General features: G+C 38.0%; 1 protein-coding gene across 1 annotated transcript in view; it reads left to right on the top strand.

The window, feature by feature from the left end:
* Positions 1–484: 484 nt before the first annotated feature.
* klhl3 (kelch-like family member 3) overlaps positions 485–12,500 on the top strand; it is a gene marked incomplete at its 5' end in the record, with an annotated part of 16,211 nt that continues 4,195 nt past the window's right edge. The window contains 10 exons of the mRNA XM_079249736.1: positions 485–537; positions 3,021–3,155; positions 4,257–4,363; positions 4,446–4,567; positions 9,265–9,427; positions 9,532–9,641; positions 11,291–11,407; positions 11,866–12,015; positions 12,120–12,237; positions 12,436–12,500. The exon at positions 12,436–12,500 is cut by the window's right edge and continues 133 nt beyond it. Of these exons, the coding sequence (XP_079105862.1) occupies positions 485–537; positions 3,021–3,155; positions 4,257–4,363; positions 4,446–4,567; positions 9,265–9,427; positions 9,532–9,641; positions 11,291–11,407; positions 11,866–12,015; positions 12,120–12,237; positions 12,436–12,500 (1,140 nt within the window). The remainder of the gene's footprint in view (positions 538–3,020; positions 3,156–4,256; positions 4,364–4,445; positions 4,568–9,264; positions 9,428–9,531; positions 9,642–11,290; positions 11,408–11,865; positions 12,016–12,119; positions 12,238–12,435) is intronic.

Here is a 12,500-nt window from a genome sequence, read left to right as displayed (position 1 = left end):
TAAAAAAAAAAAAATACTCACACTCACACACATACAATTAAAAGGAATTCACGGTCAGGCGTTTATTCTTCCCCAACAGCGAAACCAGATGTCAAAGATGAACATACAGGTGTAAAATGTGAGCCAAATCTTACTTTTGAATTAAACAATTCGTTTCAATCCGTTTTCGATCTATTTGTGGTAAAATGAAGACGACTAAATCTGCACCCAGAATTATAACATATTCAGCCTTTTGAGGTGTGTGTGTGTGCGTGTGTGTATATATGTATGTATATGTATATATATATATATATATATATATATATATCGTATTTTTTAACTATACTAAACATAGAATATATATTTAGTCACATTCCATCAAATAACCAAGTTTATTCGCAGCTGAAAGTGGCGATATTGAGACAGCGTACGTTGGTCCCTTTTTGTCAGCGTGATCCATCTTGCTAATATGCAATCTTCGTGTGGATGCACGGGCAGCGCTCTCATGCCTGCTGTGGTGTCTGGTGACTCTGTCAGGATGGACAGTGTGTCGTTGGGGTAAGTTGGCTCAGCAGTGGGGATTATTTTGCAAAGCTGTGATTCACGCTGCTTCTACATCTGCTGCATAATATTTTAGCCCACATGACCGACTGGCCACAAATCCAACGGTCTCCAGAGCTCGTCGCTATCCCACAAATTCAAGCTAGCCGTGTTGACTAGTTAGCTTCGAGTAGGTAGCTAGCATTGGTGGCACCTCAGGTGATGCAGATAAGTTGCTAACCAAAGTTAATATGTTAACATTTAGGAAATGTCATCTTTCCATTATAAAGATCCAGTTATCTACATCCACAGTGGGTTATGTTTAACTTTCAAGTGGTGACTGAGGAACGATTTATCAGCAGGACTTTTGTTAGCAGTGAAGTTGATCTATTAGCAATGCTAATAGCTAGCCAGTTTGCCAACTTGAACCAACACAGTATTCACTAAAGAGTGACATAAAACAATGTAAACCTTTTATTTTGACATTAATGGACAAGCTTGTAGTTAGCAGGTAGAGTTAGGCACATGCACAGATGAGTTAATGGACTTTGTATTACATTGTAAGCATATTTTGATTATGAGCCAGCCATTAATATTTTTGAGTTAACTTTTGGATGAGATGAGTTATTATGAGATGCTTGTTTGCAAACAGTGCAATACATCCAGTGTCGGAGACGGACAAAACCAGGCTGTAAAATATTATACCGATCAAAGATGGTTTATGTGTACTAGTCTGTGCTTGGAGCTGATTACATTGTGTTTAAGTTTGAAATTAAACCTTGATTTACTTGAATGGTCTCCAAAGTCAGACTTCCACATTGGTGTGGAAAAACACCAGATACTGTCGATAGGTAAAGAAAAGGGAGGAAAGATGGTCAGCTTTTCTTTTATTCCCCAATCCATAAAGAAAACTTCTCTCTTTCATCAACTCCATGTTATTTTTATATTTCTATTTGATCAATCTAGTTTTATTTAATATATTTGTTCACCTATCAGCAGATGATTTAGATCCCCATTTCATTTACATCTAATTTTGTCTACTAAACCAACAGAAACTTCAGACTATGTGTGTTTCATTCAGCAGTCTTTTAATCACAGAGGTTTGATTTGTAACACCCTTTCTGTAAGCACTAACATTTCCTCACAAATTACAATTTTTTTCTTTTTGCAAGAGAATTTAATTTTTCTGGTTTATGCTGAGTGCACGCAAAGCCTTGAAATCCCTGACAAAAATGACGGGGTTACTCGGTATAATTTGCCTGAGTTAAAAATTAATACGTGGTAGGGGTGGGGGGTGTCAGATGAGTCACGCTTTTTTTTTTTTTTTTTTTTTTTTTTTTGCGCTTCTCACTGGATGGACTTTTGCTCAGTTATTCCAGTAACTTTTTTTTTTTAATTATTTTTTTTTTTTTTTTTTTTAATAAGCTACCTTTGTAACAGAACAGCAAAATTGCTGTTTGTGCTGCCTCACATCTGAGTAATAAGAGCACGAGTGTTTCCCAGATACTTCTAGGACAGATCATTTCTGGGTCTGATATTCTCATTGGGGATTGTCTCGTATCATAACAATACTGCAGCCTCCTTACATAAGAATTTGAAGGATGGAAGTCAAGCAAAGCTTTGATCCAGTTGCACTGTATCCGATTAACACCTAGTGAATTGGGCATGACTGACTGGTTTAGTAGGGTTGTGGGATCAGGAACAGACCATGGTACATGCAATTTGAATTTTTTTGTCCTGAGTACAAACTTAAATCACACTAACATCTTAGTGCATGTATGTTAAATTGTTTATGTAAGGTGACAGGATGCAAAAATAATGTATTAGGTGCTTGTTATGATTGAGTGCAACAAATGCTGTGACATTAGAAAGTTTTGCAAATGCAGAAGTTTCATTTAGCTTGCTATTGTGATTTGACATCTCAGAGCCAGACTCGAACCTACATTCTTCAATTAAGAGAACACTGACTGTGATTAATTTGGCGTATTGGAGCACATCTTGTGCAATATTCAAACTGTTTTTGCTTTACACTGTGAAGCAACCTGACGAATTCGGTTAATGGCTCTTTTTTGGGCAGGATTGATTTATTTCCTGTCAGCTGTGATCCCTAATGGAGATCAGCTAACGGTTTTCTATTTATATTACCAAACTGATTAAAGTTTTCAATCCTTGAAAAGTGAATTCATGGACCAGCACTGATGGCTAAATGTCTTCTTGTGAAACATCTGTTTATCTGAGTTACAAAGCAGATTACATTAAAATATTGTGGATGCGGCAGCGGTGTCATGCAAATGTTTGGAAAAACCTGACACTGCTTAATAGACCTGATGTGGACAAAATGAATTTAAACAGTGAGCAAGCATTGTATCCCAATTTGGTTAGTAATTTATATTGTCACTGTCCCATCCTTCTTTAAACATGAAACAGGGAAGTTGCCTGTCTAACTAAGGGGTATTCATTTATCTCCATTGATGTAGACACTGCCTCTCATGTCTTACCAGCCTGGTGGCCACACCGGCCTCACCTCGCCCAAACTGCAACACGGATTCAGAGGAGGATATGGTGAATGGAGGGATGCACACCTTCAATCAGACGCACATGAGGAAAGCGTTCCAGCTGATGAACGAGCTAAGAAGGTAGGTCACTGTCATTGTTTGTGCCTGCCGACTAAAACTGTTTCATGGTTTAACACACAAGTCTGTCTTGATTCGCCTGCTCTGAAAACATCAGTGCAGGAGTGGAGTCTACACAGAACAGAAAAGTTCATGTCCAAAAAGATTTAAAAAAAAAAAAAAAAAAAAAAAAAAAAAAGTGAAGATAAAAGCAGTTTTCTGCAGTCCACTCATGTTTTTTTTAATTGCAGCTTTCAGCATCTAAACTATCTCAGTGATGAGGATCAATATGCTCTGATTCAGCACAAACTAAAACCCAGTGGGTGGTGTAAGATATTATTCTGGTGAAAGCTCTTTCAGGGAAAATGCATGTTTAAATCCAGACAATCCTGAATGTGATAATCATAAAACTTGCTTCTTTACATGATTTGCTCCGTCTTCATGTTTGCATAGTTTGTTCTTTTATACGACTGACAGCATCAGACATTATCTGTAAATGTTGGTGAAAACTTTTTTTAAGCAACATTTCATAAAATTCAGTGGTTAAAAAGTTGTCTAGAGGAGAAAAATGGGAGGACATTTGTAACAAAATGCAAAGATTTGCAAACCATTTAAACCTTGTATTAAATTAGAAATGACACTTAGACAAAATATCATTTTACTGCTGGGATGCATCACCTTTTATTTAGTCATTCATCTATTCATCCATCCCTATATTAGGATATAAACACCTAGGACAAGTATTTTCCCATCCTTGCTCGATGTGGCATATTTGTTTAGGGGCTCTGGTTTGATACTTTTTGTTTTTGGAGAGTGACGTGTCTGGTTTGATGCAGTCAGAAGCTTTCTTGGGCAACATGCTGTTGTAAGATGTGCAGCATGTAGTTTGGGCCTCTTCATAATACTTTTACTTGAATATAGTCTTTAAATGATTTGCAAATCATTAAATTTAGTTTTATCTACATTTCACACACCTTTCCATTTTTTACCTTTGAAAGAAGCAGTTTTATCTTTTTTCTGCTTTTCTGAGGATTATCTAGTTTATATCTGTGTTTACATGTCTCGGGAGTTTACTCAGGTGAATAATACTATCTACTTTTATCTCTGTTACTCACCATCCTTCAGTAAAAAGATGCTGTGCGACGTCCAGCTGGTGGCGGGGAGTGTTGAAGTGCCAGCGCACAGGGTGGTATTAGCATCCTGCAGCCCCTACTTCTATGCCATGTTCACAGGTACAAAAACCATGTTTTCTTGATTGAATCAGAGGATTGTGTGTCCATCATGCTCAGCTAAATGTCTTTGCTTTGTGGCCAGGTGACATGAGTGAGAGTAAAGCCCACCAGGTGGAGATCAGAGAAGTGGACGGTCAGACTCTGAGAAAACTGGTCGACTACATTTACACAGCAGAGATAGATGTTACAGAAGACAACGTCCAGGTGAGACGCTAAATCAGTCATTTTCTTTGTTTTTCTTCTCTTTTTTTGTGATTTGAGCAGTTTTCTTCTTTTTTTTTTTTTTAATCAGAAAGGGTTTTTCTTTAGTGACTGTCGATGTGATATGTTAGCACCAGCAACATAATTATTTTGTATTTCCCCATTCATACCATTTTTTAAGTTCTTATCACTGTTACAGACGCATTGCTGAAGAAAATAATGCAACACTGCTGCGGATCATAGTTTCGAAAACACTTCTGTTTATTTTTATTTTTTTTTACACATTCTTCCTTATTTACAGTTTTGGATAATTGAGGCAGAGCAGCTACTCCCAGCAAAAGTACCACTGCATTAGTCACAACTTCCTGCTGATGGAGAAGGAAACCTGAAACAGTTGCCTTGACCTTTCTCTTTTGTGCTGAACTTTTTTGTGTTCAGCAATTTAAGGAAAAACATACTAGAATAACAAAAAAAAGAAGCTGGTGTTAAAGTGTTCCTGGATCCATGCAAATAAATAAGCAGACACATCTCAGTTTGCAGTGAATAAACCCACTTTTTTAAACCAGTATTTGCAAACAAATATGTTCATAACTGTTCTTCTGACATCAACATGGTGGATAAATTAAAGGTGGAGAAAAATGCAAGAATAATATGATAAATATCTTGTTTGTTCTTGTCATTTTCAGGATTTTTTTTTATAGCTTCTTAAAGAAGACTTCTGAATTAAACTGAGAAATAAATACTCTGTATTTGAGACTAAGCAGTGCAAAGTATGGAGTTATCTTGCAAACAATTATTTCTTTAATCGACTTCAATAACTTGCACGCTTTTAACGTTTATTGTACCTGTGGGGGATTTGTCAAAGTGAGGCACTGCACACCTTTTAACCATGGAGTTGGTCTTGAATGTCTGGCCGCTTTAAGTCTTGGTCTTTCCCTAAATTCAGGTCACAGTCAACATGCTTGAGGAGCTGATGTTTACTACAAGGGGTGTAAGAGCAGGTAATGGTTGAGAGAAGTGTGTGGCAGTGCACGCACAGGATTGAGGCCTTGTTTATCTGGGTGGTATTAACTCCTGAGCTGCATGGCTCTGCTCAAAGCTCAGCTTGATCCAGCTGCAGCCAGGATACTTCCTCTGATTATTAGTGCAGGAAGTGTGCATGGAAAGAGGCAGGAAATCCTCCCACTGTTAGCTGTGTGCCCGTCTGATTGGCTTTTTTGTATGTGTGCAAGACCTGTGTATCAATGGCTAATACTTTTAAGAAACAAGGCTAGAAAATAGTGTTTTACTTAATCTCCCTTTGAAATATCAGTCCCGTTTGTAATCGTTCTGCATGCATGTATGTGTCACAGATGCTGCATGTTAGTTTCAGTTTTTTTTTTTTTGTTTTTTTTGTTTTTTTTTTAAAGGCACAAGTCTTCAGAGCAGCTGTGCACAGGAAACAGAAGAGATTAACAATAGTCATGCATAGGATACGTGAGTGAACTGTTAGAGAGGTGTAGATGCTGACAGACGGTCTCACTGACCCAGTTAACTTAATGTGTAGTGATGTTTCACAGGAAAGCTTTGTCTGTGTGCAGTATGTATCGGGAGTATCTGTATTCCAATTAACAGTATATAATATAACAAGTAACCAGTTAAAAAAAATCAAGTAAGTTGAAGATGGGGAATATCTAAAACCTACAGTAGAGCAGCCCACATTGCTGATCCACGATCCAGTGTCTTCCTTTTTCATAGACTGCAATTTTGCAAGAAAAGCAAACTTCCCTGTCAGAGCCTGTTTATCAGATTACATCTGCTGTCACTGTGAATGAATGTGAGTTGCTGAAAACAGTAAATGATTTAAATGATTTGTTGGTGTAGATTCTCAGTCATACAGCTCACGGTTATCCTAAAATAAGGATCCCCAGTCCACGTCTGGTCTCCTGTAGTTATTTCTCTGCTGCGCACACACAACATACCTGCTAATAAAAAAATGAAATGGATCTCTAGCTGCTTCGTGACAAGGTCTGCATAGGCTTGTTGACTTGTTGAGTCAGGTGTGTTGCAGCAGGGAAACATCTAAAACCTGCACGTTAGTAGCCCCAAGGACCAGGGCTGGGGATCGCTGTCATAAGCGCTCGATTTGAAGCAACATGACTTTCTGTCTCCTCAAATTGTTTTTGTCTCATCAAAAGTTTTTTTTTACTTTTAAAGTGTTTGGTGAGGAGTTCCCAGCTTACACACCGTTGTTTGCTCATTCACACTTGAGGGTCGTTTAAGTCAAATGAATGCTGTTGACCCACCCAACCATCCTGCAGTTTGCTAGCACATTTGTTGCTAGTGAGTTGTTTTTCTGCCCAACATGTGATCTGTTTTAGTCATTAAACTGTAGGTGCAAATGTTTTTGTAACTCACTGGGAAGGAAAGGAAAGGCTGCACAGTAGGTGTTGATAGATGAAACTGGAGACCACCTCTTATGTTAAGTGTTGGTTTCTCTCATTTAGCATAGATGGCTTCTTTCACTCTCTCAAACTATCTGTCTTCCCTCTCCAAAATGTGCACACGGTTGTGTTCGAGACTGTCCTTACGATGCCGGTGGACTGCTGAATCTTGACTTGAACAGCTGGCTGTGTTGTTTTGAGCCATGTGCTTCTGAAGGGGTTATTTGGTTTCAGCACATCATATGACGCAGGCAGGTAAACAACTCACAGGTGGCAATGATCCCAGCAACCCACGGGATGGTCAGCTGGGCCAGCAACACTCATTTGACTTAAACGGCGCTCAAGTGTGAATGAGCAGAAACAGCGTGTAAGCTGGGAACTCCTCACCAGTCAGCTGAGAACTGAAGAAGTCGAGTTGTTTTCAGTTCATGCTCCCCGGATTAATGCGATTTCACTTTTCTATTTAATAGAAAAGCTAATGTTTTACTTGTTAATGCTCGACTAATGATTTGTCTAAACAGTTCGTTTTATGGCTTTATTGTTATTTGAAGTTTTATAGCACAGCTATGCTTTGTGTTCACAGATGCAAATATAAGATAAAACCTCAGTTTGCCTTTTTAGACTTCACAGAATCGTTTGGAGCAACTATGGAGACAATAAGTTGAAGATGCTTCCACATTTGGCTCATTGTTTATCCTTTTTTTTGTAGACTTTTGTATTCCTTTGACAACCAGTTTTTTGGGGTCAAGCATTATGAATAGTGGGATTTCAAATATAAAAAATCGAATATCAGGATTTTTTGCTTCACAATTTTAAAATAGATTTTTTGGAAAAAAAAAAATCTATTAGAAAATTTTTGTCATTTTTATTGATCTTTTTACTTGTCTTCTTGGGAATTATAGCAGCAAAATGATGGTCTGGCTACAGTGTTGTTTTTTCCTAATTGAAATCAAGAAAAATGTCTAACAAAAAAAGTTTTGTACATTTTTTTTGTTTTTAGTCTACAAAAATTAGCAATATCGAAGAATTGTTAGAATCGCAATTTAAATCAAATCAGCCTCCAAAAAATTGTAATCAAATCAGGACAAAAGCTTATTGTCACAGCCCTAATAAATAACATACTAGTTATATGCTTTTCCTCTTTTTTGTAAATACATCAAAACCAAAGTAACCAAAGCTGTTCTAAAATGTTCACATTTATAACATATTAGTTACACATCTGTGTTTAAAGTGCTAATAAAATGTGCTGTTATAAATTTGGCGGATTGAAATAAATCGTCTGACATTTATTTTCTCCTTAGGTTCTGTTTAAGTAACTTCACTGCAGCAGAAGGGATGTGTTTTGGTTTTTTTTTTTCTTCATCCAGCTGTTTTTCTAAAGATGAAGAGACGATATGACTGTAATACAAAATGACAACAGTCAGTTCAACTTATTGGATTATGTAATGATTGTGACAAGTCTGATGCTTCATGTGAGAGGGAATCATCATCAAACTCTTATTTGACAACATGAAACCATCGTAATGTTTATTAGTTTTCCTTGAAAAATGGTTGCTACAGTACAGAGGTTATTTATAAGAGATGAAAGTAACATTTTGTATTGATTAATTAGCATATTGTACAACAACTTCACACATCCTCTTGGTGCACTTATTAAATGAGCTTCACTAGATGGTGACATGATTGAAAGGTTATGACTTATTGAATTGTACAATGCCCTTTATACCTCAGCCCAACAAGGTTATGTTACTTTGTGTGTCTGGCTGTTAGTAACCTTACGCAAAAACTAATGGGTGGATTTTTATTTATTTATTTATTTATTTTTTTTATCCAGGGATTTTTTGAAGGGTTCTTTCTCATTGTGACATAGGGCCATTTTCAGTATATATAATTATAACTCCACAGCAGATGGTCCGGGGACTTGGCCAAAAAAAATACAGGAGTAGTTCCCCACAGTTTTTTTTTAAACTATCCCTGTTAGATCTGGATCCTGACAAAATTCTGGATATTATGATCCAGTATAGCAAAATTGTTTTGGCTTTTTTATCACTGTAAGAGAACAAACTAAGATATAAACATGAAACAAACACCACAATATAACCAAGACACTGTGGAGTCATTATCAGCTAACCTAGGAATCTAATAGTGTTTACATACATAATGAATGTAGGAGTCTAACGTTGGTGGAAATCACAATATTTTATATTTCCCAACATCCTTCAAGCAAATTTAAAACTTCTTCCAGTTTGGTCTCATTGTAAGTATTTTGTTCTTTAGGTTCTTTTGCCAGCAGCCAGTCTTCTCCAGCTGATGGATGTCCGCCAGGTTTGCTGTGAGTTCCTGCAGTCTCAGCTTCATCCCACCAACTGTCTGGGCATAAGAGCCTTTGCTGACCTGCATACATGCACACAGCTTCTCAACCAGGCCCATGCATATGCTGGTAAGCCCCTGTTCACGCTACAAAATGTGACTCTTGGAGTTTAGGAGATTAGCTGGACCGTGCAGTTTGCATTGTGCGTAACCCTGCTGGCTTTTGCTTCTCAGAGCAGCATTTCACTGATGTGGTGCAAGGTGAGGAGTTCCTGGGTCTCTCCCTGCAGCAGGTGTGCGCACTCATCTCCAGTGACAAACTCACCGTCTCCACTGAGGAAAAGGTCAGATTACACCATAAACACACAACCTGTGACATTTAGTTACTGCATGTAACAGGAAAATATGCAAGGATAGTAAAAAAAAAAAAAAAAACTCATAAAAAGTCTTTAGGGACTTTTTATGAACGCAGAACAGAATATTTGTTTTAGTGTCGTTGGTGGGAAACAAGTCTGTCACTATGAGTTGTAATCACACTGACTGTGTGTGATTAGTTAAATCTGGCAGCAGACATTATGCAGAGGATGTAGTTAGCCAGTCAGCATGAAGCATCTTATGGAGCAGCTGTGCATCATCCAGCTGTCAGAGCAGTGTTTCAGGCAGATGGGGGGGAGCTGTCATATTGTCCCAGTGTGAAACAGACTGTAAACAGACACGACGAGATTGGCCAGTTCATCGGTGAGAGTGTTAAACCCAGTCCATGTGTCTGTTGGCTCAATGTTACAGCTTTGAAAATGTGGGGGAAAAAATAGAAAAACTGTTTTCATTTTGAGAGCTTTCAAGCAGAATTTAGATATCATTGCACCCTGTGCTATCTGTGAAGACGCTTAACCTACATGGAAATAAATGGAGTTACATTAAGGAGTTACACACGCAGCATCTTACAGTGAATGGCGATGTTTTTTTTTGTTTTAAACTAACTTAATCTGAGCAAAAAAATCATCTGCAAAAAAATCTAATCATTTTTTATTGGTCAAAGGCATTTTGATATTGTAGCTAATTCTGTTTTATTTTTATTTGCCTCCTTTTGTCCACTTTCTTATTTACTTCTGGAAATTGCTTCTGTTATTTCATGCTTTTGCACATTTCTTATAGATATTCTTGATCAAGTCTAGCTGTTATCAACCACAAAAGCATAAATAATGTAGCTGATTGGTATTTTGTCATTACATTGTGTCACCATGATGAGCTTGTTATGATGGTAGGGGTCATCTGATCTCTGGCTGGCAAATTGAGAGGGTTGGCAGTGTTAGACACAGTATGTACACCGCTTTGTTTCATCCTGTTACAGGATGTTAAGGTACGGGGGTATAGCTGGAGAAAAGAAGCAGCTATGTAAGAAAATGCTGCTTTTGTTCATGTGCATCATGTCACACATATGATTGAGATGATTCTGCCTTGATCAAGGAGTTACATGCATCTGTTTCTGAAGCCTGACAGGTTTTAGTGGGTTTATTCTGCTTTAGGTGTCAGTGTTTCTAGCTTAAATTTTGAAACTAAGCAGTTTGAACCCTGCACAAGAAAAAATGGATTAAGGAAACAATGGATGGACGTTGAGTGATGGTCTTATTTCAGCAGCTATAGCTGATGCGCTGTCAACCATCACCTGTTAATGTGTGCAATCAGTAAATATAGAAGAGCAAATTACTGATGGGCTGCAGTGGAAAGCAAAACTCTACCACCCTTGTTATGTTCACTGCTGCTGGCATAATGTGATTTTACCTTTAAAATACAGCAGTATCTTCAGCTGGAGTGTTGTACTTAACCATTGTGTGTCACTGCATTCTCAAGCCATGTCTGCATTTATTTTTAATAGCAGAAAGAAAAGAGAGAAAATGGAAAGAGCACATTTTAAAAACTCACCCCGTCTTTTGTCCAGCTGGTCTTGCAAGTCATCTTAACTACTGTTTGACCCTCCTCTCTTCTCTCCCAGGTGTTTGAGGCAATGATAGCTTGGATCAAACACGACAAGCCGTCTCGTCTGGAGCACATGCCGAGACTAATGGAACATGTCAGACTTCCACTACTGTCCAGAGACTACCTGGTTCAGGTAAAATACATCTTTTTTCGTACGCTGAATAATCATCTTTAGCATTTCTTTAAACTTTTGCACTGACTGGGACGTGCAGCAAAAAGCTCCAGGTCTACAGCTGCTGTGTTCAGAAGCTGTAGCCTCTGTACAATTTTTTGCATTTAGATGCAAACTCAGGCTTTTCTTTTAAGTTCATTTAGACATGATATTGGATTGTAATCATAAATAGTAACAACAGAGTCTCCAGATGATAAAAGGCATCACAACAAAACAAAGCATCCTCTCTGTATTGAATCATTTGAAGTCCCACTAAAGCAGAAACTATCAAGTGTCCAGAGATGCATGAAATTGCAATGTCATGGAGCTATCTGTGTGTATGTGTATATATATGTGTGTATGTATGTATATATATATATATATATATATAAAATATAATATTTTTTTTTTTTTGTCTAAGCTGTGGTTCTTCTTTACAGATTGTTGAAGAAGAAGCTTTGATTAAGAACAACAACACCTGTAAGGATTTTCTCATCGAGGCAATGAAGTATCACCTGCTGCCAGCGGACCAGCGGCACCTTATCAAGACAGACAGAACACGGCCGCGAACTCCTGTCAGCATCCCAAAGGTACACAAGCAACAACATTTGAAAATAGAAATACAAGTTCCAGCTGTCCTTTAAGCAAAATACCTTTGTGTGCGTGTGTGTTTGTGTGTGTGTGCACCTTACAGGTGATGATTGTGGTGGGTGGTCAGGCTCCTAAAGCCATCCGCAGTGTGGAGTGTTACGACTTCCAGGATGATCGATGGTACCAAGTAGCTGACTTGCCCTCAAGACGTTGCCGGGCAGGTTAGTGTGTGTGTTTTGGGTTTTTTATTTAAAAACATGCATAAGAACAAGAAGCATCAACTTCTTCACTTCTTACTGCACACGTAGAGATGCAATAAGAAAAGACAACATAAGCACAGCAGTGTATTACGACAATGAACACGGCCTCTAAAACATTTGAACACATTTTCCTCCGATGTCCTGTTTTATGTTCCTCAGGTGTGGTTTCCATGGCAGGCCGAGTGTATGCCGTCGGAGGTTTCAATAGTTCGCTGCGGGAGCGG

This window comes from Telmatherina bonti (assembly GCF_933228915.1).
Source record: "Telmatherina bonti genome assembly, chromosome: 12".
NCBI classification, from domain to species: Eukaryota; Metazoa; Chordata; class Actinopteri; order Atheriniformes; family Telmatherinidae; genus Telmatherina; species Telmatherina bonti.
Note: the sequence above shows the minus strand (reverse complement) of the source record. Positions and strands in the feature narration are given on the sequence as shown.